We start from the raw sequence: 18,382 nt of genomic DNA, 5'->3' as shown, positions 1-18,382 counted from the left end.
CAGGCTACAGCCAACACCGAGCCCCTATCTCTACTCCTGATTTCCTTACTCCATGATGTAATTAACGGGAAAAAAACATTAGGTTTTTGTTCTATGTACATGATTCTAGTCGGCTAAAAAACATATGCTCTGCCGGTGGGTGACAAAGGCGAAAAAAAAAAAAGGCACAAGATTATCTTCCTGGCTTCAGGGATGTGTTGGCCTTCGGACAAACGATGACTTACTCTGTTTTCAGCTTTCTTCGCAGTCATCTCCGGTGAGTTAAAATTTGTCACATGTGGTCATCAAACCAAAACACACGATCTTTGCTCCCCCTTTTTTTTTTTTCATACTGAATGAATAAAAGAAGCCTAGAAGCTGCTCTATATGAATGGAGATGTAATGGAAATCTGAGGTGCTTGTGGTCATGTTTTTACCTCCTCTGGGTAGAGACTCGTTGAAGAGTCCCTCCGTGGCCTCGCAGGTGCTGCCGTCCCCTCCGCACACACGGCATCGATCTTCTTTGGCGTCGGACCCCAGGATGTTGTCACAGCCCACGTGCTTTAAGGCCGACAAACAAAGTCAGGAGAGTGAGTGAGTGTGAGGATTTAACATTTTAGTTATTTAGCACCGTTTCACTAAGAAAATAAGAGATTATAACAAATCTTCTGAGGTCAAAGGTCAGAGCGCAGGCTTTAAAGGTCTGTAAAGGGGACATATCATGCGCGTTTCCGGGTCTATATTTATATTCTGGGGCTCTACTGGAATATCTTTACATGATTTACAGTTTGAAAAACAAAAACTCCAGTTTTTATCTTTACGCAGCCCCCTCAGTTCAGCCTCTGTCTGAAACAGGCTCCTGTCTCTTTAAGGCCCCCCCCTCCTGATGAGCCCACTCTGTTCTGATCGGTCAGCTTCAGAGGCTACGTAAACAAACAGCAGTAGTAGGATTTTACTTCTTTTTCCCCCTTCTTTACATGAAATATAAACTTCTCTAGTACATGTTCGAGCCTGAATCTGATCCGAAATATGCAAGTGGAAAACGTGAACAACTTGTGGAACAACTTTAGCAACAAAGACTACGAAATGGACAACCGCTTGTGGGCATCCATGAACAATCTGACATCATCACAAGGAGGAAGTAACTTTACAAATGTTCAGAGCAGGCCAAAGCCCTGACTTTTGACTTGAAGGCAGAGTTGGGTTTTTTTTTACAGAAATTAACCTCAAGTTTTGGAACTTTTGACCATGTTAAACATCTGACATCATCCCAGCATAAAAATAACAGAAAATCACATAAAGCATGATACGTCCCCTTTAAAAAGAAACAGGACTGACTGGCACTGTTGGGGGGGGGGATTTGGGGGGGATTTGTCTTGTTTGTTTATAGAGACCAGAATACAATGCCCTCCTTTATTATTTATACAGCCGTCAGACAATCCCGTACAAGCACAGGCCTCTCTACTGTTGGCCTTCAGCGGAGCTACTACTGTATTCACTAAAGGGTAATTTGTGTGGATTCAAACCAGCAGGATTGGAAAGAATAACTTTAAAGTAAATTTACTCAAGTACTTAACTCACTAATTAGCATTTTAAAGTACTTGGAGGGTGGAATAATATTCTTGACCTTGGAAACAGTTGTTTTTTAACATTAATCTCCAACAACAGATGGAGTTTTATTAACTAAACTGCATAATTTCCATTTTGTGAGACTTTATACTTTCAGTCCACTATTTCATAGGAAAATATATATTAAAAGGATATATTTAAAGTATATATTAAGTATATAGAACATATACGGATAAGTGACAAGACTGTGTTTTGTTTAACAACAATAAAGTTAAATTATTTGCCTTATTCTCTCCCTATATTATAGACACTCAATTGCATTGTGGGATTGTTATCAGTACATCACCTTTTTTTTTTCTTCAGTCGTGTGAATTATTAGGCCTCTATTTCGTGCATAAATGTCACAATCTGCATTTGTACGCTTAAATAAAACGTCGGACCAGTAAATGTGTTGCACTGTCTCCGAACTGTCTCGTAACAGCTCTATCGACCGTGTGCTTTAATACTGTGTGACAATACAACCGGGAGGATTATCGTCGTCACAGACACTTCCACTCCTCCTTTGGATCTCCCGAGGTTCTTTTCTACTCTCTATCACTATCTCTCCGCTCTCTGTTTTTCGTTATCTCTCTCTCTCCGGCACATGTGCACAGCATAGCAGTTTTGAGTGTTTCTGAGAGCTTTCCAAGCAGACAGTGTTCCAGAGATTTATCACAGTGTGGCAGTGAACCCAGAGAGCCAGCCTCTGAAATAAAAAGACATGCTGGATTCAGACTGGAAATAAACCTGTAATGCTCCTTTGGTAGGGAATATTCCACCTCTTAGAAATCTCCTTCCCATTAAAAACACACATCATGTTGTTTTTTTATATTAGAATCAGAGTAATGTCGTGGGCACGGACGCTGCTTTTTCATGCCAAACAGGAATCAAATCGTACGGTCAGGTGGAAGTCAAAGCAAATACTTAAAGCGAGGAACCAAGTTATTTCAGCTGCATTTCAGAACACACACACACACACACACACACACACACACACACACACACACACACACTGTACAAAATGATTTATGCTCATGAAAACAAAGACAGCACCAGATGCCAACTCCTTTCAATAAAATGTTATTTTGCCTTGTTATTAAATCAGCCTTCTCAAATATATACAGTATAAAATCATTATTGAGTCAAAACAATGATTTTTTTTGTGTTTTATTTATCTCAAAACAATTGCGGTCGAGGCTGCGGAGGCCCGATAAGAGTCAAAAAAAAAAAGAAAAAAAAAAAAGAGCAATGCCAGTCATTCGATCACAATCAGCCACAATCAGACCCTCAAAGGGCTTGATTGTTCTTCGCTGGAGAATGGTGTGGTTTTGTGCTTTGGCAGTCGGTGTTTACGCAATCAGTATGTTGCAAACTGTGCTGTCAAAGATAAAAAAACACTGGCACCGAGGCTGAAGGAAACTCTTGCACAGTCAGCGAATAAATGTGGAGCGTAACGTGTAACTTAACTGCAGTTTGAAGGCTGAGACGATATCAGAGGTTACCAGTCACAAACGATCACAAGAGCCCCGGCTGACGATCACTGTGATGTGTCATTTTATTATTTTAAAGAATTATAACGAGTGAATTTTATTGATTGCTTTGATTTCACATGTAAATTGGTCATAATATTGGAGTCAGTTTGGCACAGTGCCAACTATTGCATCGATATGTCATCTCAAATTCTGCAAAATTTGCCTTCATTGAGCAGGCTTGATCTCATATTTATGCCTTTTATTTATTCTTTATATGTTATGTATTTATTTATATTTTTATATATAATTAATTCCTTTAACAGGGCTGATCAGTTCCTGTATGAAAAGCTACAAATATCAAATTAAGGTTTTTCTAGTAGTTTAAGAGAAAAAACCATCTAACTCACTCTGTTTTTTGCCAGAGCTTTCATCCACATCTCACAGTCTTCACATGACCCAGCTATGAACTTTGGTCACATGATAACAGGTGTTAACTCCATCATAACTCCGCCCACTGAGGATGACTGTGAGATGCAGTTGAAAGTTCTAAACAAAAAGATAGTAAGTGAATTTGAGATTTTCATTCATTTTTCGAGTTATATTTTGACAGGCTGGTGATTAAACTACAGCTGATTACAACTTTCAGCCTTGTAACGTTTATGGTCACATTTCACTCATCAAAGTTATTGTTGAAATCAGGAAATGTGGCAAATACGGAAAAAAAAAGTCCAAATAGGCAAAAAACACAAGCTGTCAGACAATCCGACAGTCAGTTTAGATCATTTTTTGCCATTTTTTTTAGCTTTGATGGTTTGAAAGTGTAGAGAGACTAGAAAAACGGGTAGAGAGGTGGGGATATGACATGCACCAAAGATCCGTGGCCGGAATTAAACTGTGGATGTTGCAGTTATGTGATGTTTTAACCAGGAGGCTACCGGGACGCCCCACAAGTCAAATAGTTTAACCAGATGATCTAAAACCACTTTATTTGGAAGGAAAACCAAAAGTGGGCGCACCCACAATGTTGCTAATAATTCCTCATTGCACAGAAAAAATGTGCACAATTTTGGCAAGTGCGGTTAGTTCAAGTCGAACCAGAGAGTCGGTTTTATAAACTTAACAGTCTTATTGTCTGACTGCTGGTGCTCATTGCCCCCGTTTAACCTATTTTTAGCGATTTCACCATTACGATATGAATAAAAATTGTAATATACTGTTGTAGTTTGCCTTTAAGAGCTCAATCAAAGAGAAATCTGTAAAGCTTTTAAATCTGAATAATGCAGATTTATGCTTTTAAATGTATGACTGAGCGGGACTCCCTTACCTTACACTCTCCATTGATGCAAATGTCCAGAGAGTCAGCTTGACATCGGGTGCCATCTATGACGGCGGGAGAGCGCTCCGTGTAGAAGTTATAGCCCTCCGCCAAACAGTTCAGCGCACAGGGTTTAACACCACCTGGGTTTCAACAGAAAACACACACAGACACGGAGCAGACGCCGTTATACAAAGTTCAGCTCTGACAGGACAACAGAGATAAATTATAAACAACACATAGAGACCAGCAAACACCCGGCGTTGTTGTTGCAGGATTCGCAGCCAGCTCTGGGATCTCCTTTTGAGTTGTTGACAATAATATCACGCGGAGGAAAGTCAGTGGTGCTCTGATCTAAAACCTCCAGCCTGACGTCACCGTAACACTGACACCAGCGGAGACGGCGCCTGCCTGCCAACAACAATTTACACTGACATCCACACGCAGGTTATCTGCTGTTTTTACATGACGGCTCCCAGCCCGCCGAGTGCTGTAAATCAGGAGGTGATGGATTTGACAAAACAGACCCTTGTGATAAAAGAGATCAAACTTAAGCTCTTCCATCTCCAAAAAGAAAATAAAAGCTGTGTTTACATGCCTCGAACTTTTATCTTTGAGCTATTTGTGTTTTCAGTTAAGTGGATATTTTCCATGATCTGCGGACATCAAGGAGAGAGCTCGAAGGGGGGGTGGGGGTGGGTGGGGGTGGGGGGGGGGGGGGGGGGGAATGACACAAGGCCTGCACTCCTAAACTCCTGCCAATAACTGTGATAGTACAATAGCACTTCCAGCTCGGTCAGATAGTGGTGATCCAGAATAGACCAAAGTATGAGCCCCCAGTCCTCCTTCTGGGAGACTCTCTCGACATGAGATGTGTCAGGATGTCTGTCAAAAAACGTAAAACAATCGAACACGGCGCAGTGTGCAGGAATCTGAAGAATTCTCGACCCATGGAGGAGTCCTTTCCCCGCTGTTGGTGTTAACTGGGTACACAAAACAGGCCGGCCTGCAGTCATTTGTGACGCTAAAAGGATCACAGGAAGGTTTTTACAGCTCAGTGCTTGAATAAAGTAGAGATTGGATGTTTGAAATAGTCTGGGACTGGATGTAACTGCTTTTTTGTCATTTCCGAATTTAGCCTATTTATAAAGAAAGTGTTTACTAAGACTGGGCAGACGTGGTACAGATTAAGCCAGATTTTAACCTCAAACCGGTCGCCTCCTTCTGTTAATTTGGGCTGAATTTCTGCCAAATCAGTTGAAATTTGAAGTGCAGTTTGAGGGGGTTCACAACACCCGATTAATGGCTTGAACAATGAACGATCTGGCACACTCGTATCACTACTAAATCTGCCTAAATCTAAATGGGTTGCAACACACAAACTAGTTCTTACATACTGTAGAGATTACTAATGACCTTATATTTACACCCACTAGCGGCCACGTGGAACTGTTGAGTAGGTAACTGAACCACGGGTGTATTAAGGGGAAGTGGATACCATCGATCAAAGATGGCGCCCTTTCACTCCTATGAACGTTGCTTCACATCCCGGAGCGCTTCCTGAAGGCTTAAACTGACAAAACTAAACGTTAGCTTGCTAATATCTGACCTGTAAAAGACTGAAGAGTAAAAGAGGTCACCTGACACTCAATCACAATCTTATTTAATAATGATGTAAACTGCAAATATTTTAAATTACATTTTATAAAGATAAAACAATATATCTCAAACCACAAATGTTACATTATACCTCAAATGTTATGTTAAAAACACCAGACTGCTAATGTCAGTTAGCTTCAGTTAGATTAGCATATACGGATATTTCTTACTTATTCTAAACTGCAGGAATATCAACTCTGAAACACATATTTCTCCAAGTATTCACGTAAAACTAATACCTACATTTACAAAGAATAAGTAGTTCATTTTAATATATAGATTTATCCTTTTAAACTGTTGTTTTTAGCAGTGTTGATACAGCTCAGGATGCTACAATGACATCCCATTTACACAGTTAACTCCCTTTTTTGTGCTAGTTTTCACATTACTAGCTAAGACATTCCTCAAGTGTTAATGGTGCAGCCTGATTTAGAGAATCACTAGTTGCAGACTAGCAGTAGTTACTGAGAACATAAATGGATTTACAAATAGCTGGTGTCCTGAACTCACCACCAGTGTAAGGCTTCCAGTTGTAGTACTTCCCACGGAAAGGCATGTTGTCAAAGTCGGCGCACTGCTTCTCTCGGAAATCACGAGATCCTGCGGGACAGGGCTGCAACAAAAGAAAACGAAATACTTTACAATTTGAGACACTCAGGACCACACCAGTGTTTTTGCATGTCTTACACACTTACAAAAGATCACAAATCAATGATAACAATTGCGAAAACACTTTGCTGCTGCTCCAAGCATCAACTGGCTTTCATTTATATCCATCCAATATGAACATCAATTAACAGACTATTGAGACTTGTTTGTCTTAAACTCCATGAGTTATGCAGACATGAAAGAAGGAGTCAGTTAGCTTAGCTGTTGGTTTGTCTCTCTTTACTCCTTTATATTTCAGTCACCCTTTTCCTTTTGTTGCATGCTTTACTAATCATTGATAATCAAACACAAACTTTGAAGAGTCCATAATGTTCAATGTTTGTGATACAGATGTCACGGTGCCTGGCAACGGCACTGTTATCTTTTGTTGTTATTGACAAAAAAAGATTTTCTCATAAAATTTAAGTACTAAAACACAGAAACTCGCTTGGGATGTATAATCCATCACAGTGGATAGTAAGCCTGCATTATTGTTGCAGAGTAAAGACATGCAGACTTTTCAAATCAATTTGCATTGTAAAGCAACAATGTTGTAACTTTGAGGAAAAAAATGCAGACTATAATGGATTAGACAACTTAAACAAGGTTTAAGAGTCCACTAATTGATTTTATATCACATGGAAATGAATGGAAACCAATGGATGCCCAAAACAACAGGAAAAAATCAATCCAAAAATCTAAAAATAAAAAAAATATATACATGATTTGTAGTTATGGAGCTTAAAGGATAGGTTCACCAATTTCAAGTGTGTCTTAAAACAACAGTCAGATGTCCATATGAACAGTGAAAGAGGTTTCCCTCGCTGTAATCATCATAGTTCATACTGGCTATTAAAAGATCCCCTTCAAATGAGCTTTCAATGATAATGGGATGATGGGGGCCAAAATCCACAGTGTGTCCACATAGTCATTTTGTGCAAAAATGCATTTAAAAGTTGATGTGAGGTTAATATGAGGCTTCAGCAGTCTGAGTTAGTCATATCAAGTGGATATCTGCCACATTTACAGTCTTTTTAGCATCAAATTCCCTCTTTGTGTTTCCTTGGACAGTGTTTCCCTGTTGAGCTGCGGTGGAAGTAAAGTAACAAAAAGAGGGACTTTGGCACTAAAAAGACTGTAATGTTGAAAGATATCAACTTGATTTGACTCATTGCTGAAGCTTCATATTAGTTTCAGATAAACTTTTAAATACATTTTTCTACTGACTGTGGATTTTGTCCCCCATCACTTGGTCAGTATGAACAGGAGGAACGATTACAGCAAGAAAAACATGTTTCAATGCTGATTTGGACTCCTGACTGTTGTTTTAAAACAGACTTGAAAAATTGCAAACCTGTCCTTTAAACCTGCGAGCACATTGGTATTCTACGGTCCTTTTATATCTTGAGATCACTGATGCAGGGTAGCATGTTGTTACTATTTGAGTAAGTGAATTATCTGCTAAGATCATTTCTTTTTTCTGAGAAGTTTTTATTTGCATAGACAACATCGTTATTAAAAACTGGACAAACTCTGTACGAGATGTCACATTTTATTTCCACACACTAAAACAGACTTATTTCTTGGAATTCCTAATTGAGAACAGTGTGTTTTGCGTTTGGAGCGATCGCTGTTTTCTTGTGTGGATTTATGATGGATAATGAAGCACTTCTTTGGCTGGGTAATTAGAAACATAAACACAGCCAGAGGAGGTATAAAGCCCAGCTCCACGCAGGCTGGTGCTGACCTGGTTCTGATTCTGGATAGACTTATCTGGGATGGCACTTCGCTGCGTGGATGTTGCTCCAGTAAGAGGAGAAAAAAGGTGGAAAGAAATACTTTATTGGTGTGAAAAGGTCCTTAGAAACTCCCAAAACACTCTCCCCCGGGACAAATAAAAGCTCTTGAGTCAAAGCTGTATTTCACATGCTGAAAGTGTTCCATGTCGGAGCTGGCCATGGGGAGGCTGAGCCACTTTCATGACCACTCAAGTGTTTTTTCCAATATGGCAGCTTTAAACCTGCACATCAAACATGCAGATTGAGTCCGAAGAGACAGAATAATATTATTACAAGTGTGTGTCGAAATGACAGCGCAGGGCCAAATGAGATTTACATGTGCTAACACGTGTTTGAAAGTGAAAAAACGGGGCTGCAAGTAAGGATTATTTTCCTTATTGATTAATCAGCTGAATTTTTTAACTAATGGATTAATCATTCAGTCTATAAATTGTCCCAAAAAAAAAGAAGAAAAATTCACAAAAAATTACATTTTCCAGACGTCAAAGCGATCTTAAAATGCTTATTTTTTTCCAAACAACAGTCCAAGTTGGAACAAGCGAATATTTGTTGTTTTCTTCATAAATAAATCAATCAAGTTATCAGAACTACACACTATATTCATGTCACAACACCAATCTGACGTCATCAGACTCCAAATTGTGTTAAAGGGAAATGTTCAAGACATCACTTGAGTAATCTCGGTTTGAAGTTGGAGACAACAACTGATACAAACTGGGGACTGAAGTTTGAAAGACATAGGTATTTACTGTACCATGCAAGGAGGGTTTAATGAAAGATGCCAACCAGTTGCATTATGGGAATTGAAGGATCCTGGATTTTTGAAACTTAAACCAAACTAGTGACTCAAAGTCTGAATACTTCAGCCTCTACTCCTTCACTCCTTCTTTTGAACTTTCATTTTTCATCCACGCCAGCAGTCGTGTGGCTTTAGGGATGCCAATGTCATTTGGTCGGTCTGCCACTTTGGTACAGACTAAAATCTCAACACCTCCTAACTTAATTGGCACAAAATCTTGCACAGATTTTAATAATGTCAAAATGATGACGCCTACAGACTTTGGTGACCCACTGACTTTTCCTCTAGCGTCACAGTTGACATTTGTGGTTTTGAGTGAAATGTCATGATGAGTGAATGATGAATTGCCATAAACTTTTGTACAAACATTCTTGTTCCCCTCAGGATGAACTGTAATAACTTTAATGATCCCTTAACTTTTCATCTAGTGTGATCATCAAGTCTAAATTTCAATGTGACTAATACTTTTCTCTCTGATCTGGTTTGTGGTCATCCACACCAGACGTATTGATTTCTCCTTGGGGGAATGGATGTAACAGAGCTGTTTGATTAACTGATTATCTACTGCAGGTATCTAGAGCTTGCTAACCTGTGTGTAAGCCATTGCAATGGTTTCCAACAGCTAATGCTAGCTTGGAGCCTCGGTACAAGAGAACTAGTATATCAGAAGTGTGTTCACATATTGATTGACAGCTGTGAGATCCCACCTCTGACTTTGGCCCTCTCTGATTGGTTTAAAGGGTGAGACTTACTTCAAAACTACTGCTGCCAGGCTGCTAAATGAGCCCGAGCCATAGAACCTCTTCACATTAAACTGCATGCTAACATTTGCCAAACTAAACTAATGCTAAACTAAGATTGCAACCATGGTAAACATTACACCTGCTAAACATCAGCATGTTAGCGTTGTCAGTGTGAGCGTGTTAGCATGCTGATGTTAGCTCAGTAAGTACAGCCTCACAGAGCCGCTAATGTGGCTACAGACTTGTAAATCTGTCTCTCACGAGTCCCCAAGCATAACATTAAATTGCCGGAGTGCCCCTTTAACGTCGACCATAATTTGCATATCTGACAGTTTCTGAGCCTGATGGTCTTACATCCAATCAGAAGATGATTCCTTCTTCAATAGCTCTGGCATGACACATTATACTGGAAACAGTCTTATAATATAAAGTAACCTCCCACAGGACAAATGTAGTAGCAACAGGAAGGGAGGGAGGCACTGTTAATAACTATCTGACCGCTAATCAATGTAAAAATAGCCGGGATATAAACATCAATTTATGCATGTAAGTGTGTCAGGATTTGACATCTGGTGCATACACACACATTTTCCCTGGACAAGGTGTGGTCACAGTGTGATGAAATAGCGGTTAGGGATGTTGTTTGTTTTCCAAAGAAAACACTCAGTGCTTGCTCTCAGCTGTTATTTTTAAGACTTGCGGTTGAATGTCCACCAGGGCCCTAACTATTTCAATTTTCACCTTATGAAAAAAAGGCCACCTACACATAGTTGAACTGAGATCTCAACGTGCAGCCATGTTAAATATTTATTTAAAGCATTGCTCCAGACCTAAAAAAAAAAAATTATGTGAATTGCTTTCCATGCAATACACTGTGAAACTGTCATCAACACTGACTCAAGTGAAATGTCACAAACAATAAATGAACTATAAAGTGACAAAGAGTCGAATAAACCCAAAGTTACCAAAGGGAATATTGAATCACTGCCTGTGCGTTTTTTATCATCGTCTGTCCTGCGTTCCAGGAAGAAAACGTGTCAGAAAGCTTAAAGGCGATGTGATGCTGCTGCTAGCTGACGTGCTCCTTGTAAAGAGCCGTTCCTGGGATAACAGGAGAAATGCGGAGCAGCAAAGAGGAGGATTAGCATTCCCACGTCAGAATGCTATCTCACAACTATCTCAGTCCCTTTACAAACCAGAGCAGAGCATCCATCAAGAGGATAGTTTAGTTTCAAGTCCAACTGAAATCACATTGAAGAATGCCTCTTTGCACTCAAAATGTCAACATGTATTTAAATGCATTGTTAATAGTGTTGTATTTTTAGAATGAAGAAAAATGTTCCTTTTTGTCTCAGCCAGCTCAGGGGAGCGTGTCGGTGTCTGTGTTTGATTGGCAGCAGCTGGCAGGCTACAAGTGTTACACTGAACAGAACAGATATTAAGTAAACAAACTGCTGTAGCTACAAGTCACGGACAGACAGCGTGTCGCTAACAGGGATGTTGAGGAGCAACAACCAAACCAGCATCATGTCCAAAGTGACATTTTCAGGTATTCAGGTTTATGTAGCAGTAAAATCCTATATGGATCAAAGCGCAGACTTTAAGGGATGCATGTTAGCATTTCTGCTGTCATGTTTCCTATGTTCCTTAAGTGTTAAGTAAATAAATAAATCTGGTTTCATGTAAAGATTGACACCTTTCTATAAAGGGACATGTGAGTTATAGCAGGAAGTATAGTGACTGTCTTATTTTACAAACTGCATTTGTTGCACTTTCATGGACTTTACTTCCTCTTTTTGTAATGGATGTTTCCTGCTAAGGTGCAGAGAGCATTTATGCAAGAGAAACCTTGTGAATGCTTTGTTTGCATGCTCACAGCTAAGTTTGCTGTTGCTGCTGGTTGGGAAATGAATTGCTCAAAGACAGTCCCAGGAAGTGTGGTCCTAGCTAAGAGCTACCTAAGCTAATTAGCTAGCCTGCTAACTGACATTAGCCCTGCGCTTTTCCGTGGAGAATGTTTGTTTAGCGGCTCGTTCAACGAGCTAAGGTGCAGGACAAATCATGTGTTCATGTTTGTTAGTTAGAGAAGAAGGAGAATTTAGCAAGAAGAGCTAACTTAGATTGTTGTTCAGAGTCTGTGGTTCTCGTGTTGTGTAGCAGGATGCTATCAGGCTCAGTGTGACTGTCTGCTCTGCCTATAATTGAATGCTGACATTACTGCTTTATCAAAGATTTTAGTTGCTTTATCAAAATAGGACTCAAGCTACGAAAACAGATGATGGAACAGTATTTAAGAGAAATAATGCAAAACTAGAGTTTTTCCATTTTGGTGTCTGACTTTTTTCTCAAAGGAGAACACAGCACAAGTGATTTATAGCACAAATATGTATGCTGGAGACAAAAAAAAAGCAGTGTAATTTAAGTTGGACTTGTTCTAAATACCAAACTAAAGCAAAAAAAATGAAGAAACTCACGTCGGTGTTACAGGATCTGTAGCGTTTCCTCTCTCCGAGACAGTACTTGCCTCCTCCAGAAGGGCTAAGAGACACCGGAGAAAAGAATAAGAATGAGTGGAGACTTCCCACACATCACATCAAGCACCATCAATTACAATAACAAATCCTTCAGATAATCTTTGCAATGTAGTGAGTACATTAAGAAGGGTTTGGTGAAACAGGTCTCAAAAAGTCTCTGCCAGAAGACGAAGTGTGTTTGTGTGGCTGTGTGCGTGTGCCAATGAGTCATTCATGCTCTTAGAGCTTTTTAAGTGTGACATGACATTTAGATTTGGGACAAAGACAAACGTCTGTAACCTCAGAACAATCTTTTTTTTTTCCTTGTCTACTCTTCACTGCACATCTACTACATCTCTAAAGGATTTGTTTTTCTACTCTTATCACCTTTTCCATTCTTCTCACCTTCATTAGCCTCCCTTTCTACCATGACTGTTACCATAACTGTTTCCACTTCATCGCAAAAAAAAAAAACTGCGAGACAGGCTCTGTAATAAATGTGAAGAGGCTGTGCTGCCTGTGTTTTCTCTGCCTCCCTCCTCTCCGCACTGATGCCTGAGACTGAGAGGCAGCATCACCTTACACAGGTGTTCTACATTATGCTGTTGCCTTCTCCTCTTCCCCCCTCTTCCCTCCTTTCCCCCTCCCCCTTTTTTCCCTTCCCTCTGGTTCACCCTGGCTCTTTCTCATGTCTTCCCATGACGTGTTTGACGTAATATCTAGCTTCCAAAATAAAGGAATGCAAAGATGGCAGACAGATAAAGATCCCAGAAGTTTACTTGCCAGCCAAAGATGCACAGGACGATGATTTGTCCAACGAGGACACATGAGAAGGCTTTAAAAAAAGGTTAAGCAGCGTTATTTTCTACAGTAGAAAGTGAGATGAAACAGCTGGGAGACGAGCGCTAGTGGTTTTAACTGGCTGCACATGCAACATCGGTGCATTTAAAACTGCATGAGTACATGTTGCTGTGCTCAGTTTCATTAGAAGAAAGTGCAGAAGCCCGGGACAACCAGGCAGAACTTTCTCCACAAGAGTTCAAGCGCTGACCAAACAGCAAACACCATGAAAAGTGAAGCCAATACACAAGTGATTTACAGGAATAGTTAAACATTTTGGGATATACGCTTATTCACTTTCTTGCCAAGAGTTAAACTAGCAGATTGGTGCCATTCTCATGTTTGTCTGTTAAATATAAAGCTACAGCCAGCAGCTTATTAGCTTAGCTTAGCATACAGTAAGGTCATACCCGACTACTTTAGAAAAAGTAGGATTTAGCAGCCAAACCAAAAGTAAAGGTCAGTTTGATGCATTATTTTTATTGCTTGGAAATCAAACTTTTCCTTTTTTTTTTATGAGAAATAATGAATGTGTTGTAAATTAAAAAAAATCACAAAGCCTCATTTCAAGACCTCTTACTTTTTCAACAGGAAATGCATCACATTAAAAAGTCATTGATTCCAATTAATGAGACCTTTAAATCTCTATGTGATAAACTGTGTGCCGGCTGGCGCGTGCAGATCACATATTAGGATTAGGAAACACATGTGGAACGGTAACAAGATTGAGTTTTTATCCGCTCTTTCATTTGAAACAATACATGCACCACTTCCTGTTTGTTCTTATAGTTTCGCACTACTGTACTATTCTTTTCACAATTTTTAGAGGCCATAAATTAAGCTTAATGATTTGTTACATCCTGTAGGAGTCAAAGCCAAAACTGGCCAAAATTAGAAGTTAATGTTTTACTCTAAAAGTCATCACATTGAGCTTTTAAGAAAGACCAACTAAAGTTGTTATTTTCACAAGGAAGAAGGTAGTTATCCTTGGAAATATTTTACGCCAGACAGTCTAATTAGCTCTACTCCCACCTGGATATAACACACATACACACACAGCATACACATGTGCGCACACACACAAACACACACCTGTAGGCAGGACCTGGATGTGTGTGTTCAGCTTGCTGTGGCTTACTTTGCCTACTTACGCTGGGCTGTCACAGTGCCTCATGGAGGAGGATACACCGCCCCCACAGGTCCTGCTGCACTCCCCCCATATCGACCAGGGCCCCCAGCCTCCGTCCACACTCTGAGGCCAGGTACCGAACGCTACACACTCCCCCTGGTAGCACCACTGGCCGGGGAGGAGCAGAAACATAGACAAAGAGAGGGAAACTTTGGTTATTCTGCGGTAGAGTTGAATAATTTCTTCCAACAAAACCTCTGAGTCAGATCGAGGATTGTTTTAAAGTCTTAGAACAAGACACGCAATAACCTGCAACTTATTTCAACACAGAATACTTAAGTGTCACTTTTACTGTTTTCCAACAGTCATGTACACACTGTAAATTCACTTGCATTTGTACATAATGAAATGTAGACTATACAGCACCAGACTGATGAGGTTTTCCTTCAGTAACACGTCCTCTCTCCCTCTTTTTCCCCCTAAACATACACGCTAACTTGTGATTACGCTATTACTCACCCTATAATTTCATTTCCGCATTAGTCCTGTTATTTCTTCCCACTTACCTGCCATTTTACATGTTGTTACCGCTGTTCTGGTTCCCTCCCTGTTGAGGTTTATTATTGTATAGCTGAATATGTCACTGAATTCAGTTGTGTCCTTTTTTATCATTAAAGGTTTAGTTAGATTTAATTTAGGTTTAGTTCACAGTTAAGTCAAGTCTTAAAGGAGACTGTGCAACATTTGAAAGAAGAAATAAGACATTCTTTCTCTTATAAATACAATGTTTTCCTGCTACAGCGCTACTCAGCCCGGTGTGACCACTAGCTTATGGTGGCTAATGTTAGCAAACTTAAATAAATATAAAGGTAAATATTGTTCTATGACGGACATTACTGAGGTGGTTCGCTGACTTTATTATCTTTGTGTGCTGTTGTTTCAGTAGGTTTTCACAATTGTATATATTAGATAGTTTTGCTTTAAATAGGTGGGATGTGGTTAGCCTAGCTTAGCAAAAAGTCTAGAAGCACACAGCTCGCATTAACTTTGTCCAAAGTTCAAAAAAAAGCAAAACCAGAAACTTTGTAGCTGACTTGTACATGCTGAATGTTGGTTGTTTAACTTCTATGTGAACACAAATGTAAAAGTGAAAATTTGTGGTTTCAGAGGGAGGCAGTGACTGTGTGAAGCATCTCAAGGTGCCAGGTTTGACACCATCATGCCCGTACAGACACCAAAACCAAAACCTTTGCTCACTGACTGTACAGTGACTGTGTCATACATATATGACATAATATATATTACAGACACTGTTGTTCGTCATCAAATCCAACATGTTAGTCCTGCTAAAACTACAAATTGTTTTTATATTTCTTTTCATGTACAGACTAGTTCAACACAATACATCATGTAAATAAGACGTCTTCGAAGTTGGTAGACACATTTTTTTCACTTTGGACAGAGCCAGGCTAGCTGTCACCCCTTGCCAGCAGTCTTAATGCTACGCTATGCTAACTATGTCCTGGCTACAACTCCATACTTAACACCAGAAAGTAGAGATAAATCAAATAAAGTGTATTTCCTTTCATTTGTGCATTTTCTTAGTATGTCGGTTTTAGAAAAAAAGGTTTGTTTTTAGCTCTCTTGCACACATTTTTCCTTAAACTAGCTAATCATGTTATCAAAGCATAATTACTGATTTGGAAAGTTTCTGTATTTTTTTTTTGTTCATTGTTTCCACTGTACTGTGAGGTGGATTCAGAGGCAGATGAGGGCTGGAAAGGGCTGCGTGGTGCTTTAAGCAGGAGTGTTTTAAGCCTCGTGCTAAGCTGTTCAGAGTTCCAGAGGGAAGAGGGGATCAGAGACGGCCCTTTGTCTCTCCAACTGTGTCAGTAGGTTAAGAACCCAGAGAGACCGGGACAGTCAAGGTGAGGGCTTCGTCGAGCCGCTGTCCTCTTTCTCTCACTTAGTCATTCACGTCCTGAGACGCTGTCTAAACAAGATTAGCAGCGGGAGAGAGAGGAGTAAGAGCTGGACACGGACGGGAGGAAGATGAAGTCTGCTTTCAACGACAGCCTGGGAGTAGGTATCTGTGAATCCATTTGAACACAGTAAAAACACAAAAAACTCCTCTGTGTTGGTCAGTTTCTCTCTCTCTCTCTCTCTCTCTCTCTCTCTCTCTCTCTCTCTCTCTCTCTCTCTGCCCCCTCCCCCAGTCTCTCTCCCCTCTCCTGTTGGGAGGGCCTCTCTCCATTACACGCAGGGTGAGAAATGGCTGACATTCATATTCCTTTGAAGCTGTCCCCGGCAGGGGCAGACAGGGTATGCCACTGGCTCTCCTAAAGCTGCTCCAAAAGCTGTTCCAAAGCCCCCCAGGCTCAACCTGGGGCCCCCTGTGTTGTCCAGGACCCTGTCCGTGGGCCCCGGTCCTCAAAGGCTCCACTGAGCTAATGGTAATGACGGGTGACAGCTCGTGACACTCTCCCATTCTTCCCTTTTAGACCTCGGACCATCCGGTGACAATGGCTGCCGTAATCCGTGTTAAAACTGTCTCCCCTAACCTGGCTGGCATCAACAGTGGGCTGATGACCTAAAGCCTGCCGTGCTTGCATGTGTGTGTGTGTGTGTGTGTGTGTGTGTGTGTGTGTGTGTGTTAGTGTGTGTGTGTGTGTGTGTGTGTGTGTGTGTGTGTGTGTGTGTGATAGCAGCCGTTGCATGAGTGCACACACAGGGAATGTTACCCCTTCCCAGAGTGGGATAGATGCAAGTGGGAGCAGTGAGGTATCACTAGCTGAGGCTAACTGCTGCACACAGAGGAGAGTATTAGAGTTCTCATTTCACTTCACCAGGTGCTGCACTTTGTTTATTAAAGGGTAAATTCTCCCAAATTACAAAAATATGTATTTTCTGACCTCCCTCTAGTGGAATTTGGCCAGGCAGTTAGTTTTGCTTTTATTTATCCAGGTTTTGAGATAACCGACTTTAAGATTTATACAAAGGAGGTGAACCAAAGTTTGTGATGCTCACAGCTTTGAACATTACATCAATAACAGCAAACATCTCTTTCCTACTTCTTCGGTAGAAAGTAGCTCCGCTGAAAAATATTCACAGCGAGATCTGTGGTTTATCCAGAGTAAAGGCCCGATAACAGCAGCATTAATGAGGGTGAAAGTTTGGATCAAATGAAATCAATTTCAGTGGAATCACATCCACATAAAACTGTTTGCATACAGTTCAACTTTGATTAGCTATGACATGCAAATTCCCGCCATAATCAATCCCTCATCTTGACATTTAAGGGAGCAGAGAGCCGGTGAGTCCAAAACGCAGAGAAACTATCAAATCAGATGTCACGCGAATTCAACTTCTGCCAGAGAATAAACGTCTCCAGGAGTCAATGGTATAAATACATCTCAAATAAACTTTTTTTGTCCGGATAGCAAACAAGCAAGCCAGCTAGCTTGGCTGGCTATTGTAACCAGGGCTGCAACAAACGATTATTTTATTACAGATTAATCTGCAAGTTATTTTTTTTGACTAATCTATGAGTCTATGAAACTTGAAAAAACCCCATCAAGACTTCCCAAAGCCCAGAGCGATGTCCTTAAATTGCTTCTTTTATTCGACCAACAGACAAAAACCCCAAAATATATAATTTACTATCATATATGACAAAAACATGCAGGAAATCTTCATATCTGAGAAGCTAAAACAGCAAATATTTGGCATTTTTGCTTTAAAAAATGTAAATTTGCAGGTGAATGAAACGATTAATTGATAAAATATTGAAGACAAATTTTCCTGCAACTGACTAATCAACTAATTGTTGCAGCTTTAATTGTAAACGAGCACTTTTAACTTTTAAAGACACTTTAAAG

At 40.2% G+C, this 18,382-nt stretch overlaps 1 protein-coding gene across 1 annotated transcript in view; it reads right to left on the bottom strand.

Moving 5' to 3' along the window:
• adamts6 (ADAM metallopeptidase with thrombospondin type 1 motif, 6) overlaps positions 1-18,382 on the bottom strand; it is a 71,694-nt gene that overhangs the window by 21,574 nt on the left and 31,738 nt on the right. The window contains exons 13-17 of the mRNA XM_067574232.1: positions 14,527-14,672; positions 12,497-12,560; positions 6,544-6,646; positions 4,384-4,517; positions 417-540 (exon numbers count right to left, since the gene is read on the bottom strand). Coding sequence (XP_067430333.1) covers positions 417-540; positions 4,384-4,517; positions 6,544-6,646; positions 12,497-12,560; positions 14,527-14,672 — 571 coding nt within the window. The remainder of the gene's footprint in view (positions 1-416; positions 541-4,383; positions 4,518-6,543; positions 6,647-12,496; positions 12,561-14,526; positions 14,673-18,382) is intronic.

The sequence above is a fragment of the Thunnus thynnus genome, chromosome 19, assembly GCF_963924715.1.
Source record: "Thunnus thynnus chromosome 19, fThuThy2.1, whole genome shotgun sequence".
Classification (NCBI taxonomy): Eukaryota; Metazoa; Chordata; class Actinopteri; order Scombriformes; family Scombridae; genus Thunnus; species Thunnus thynnus.
This window is presented reverse-complemented; position numbering and strand designations above follow the sequence as displayed.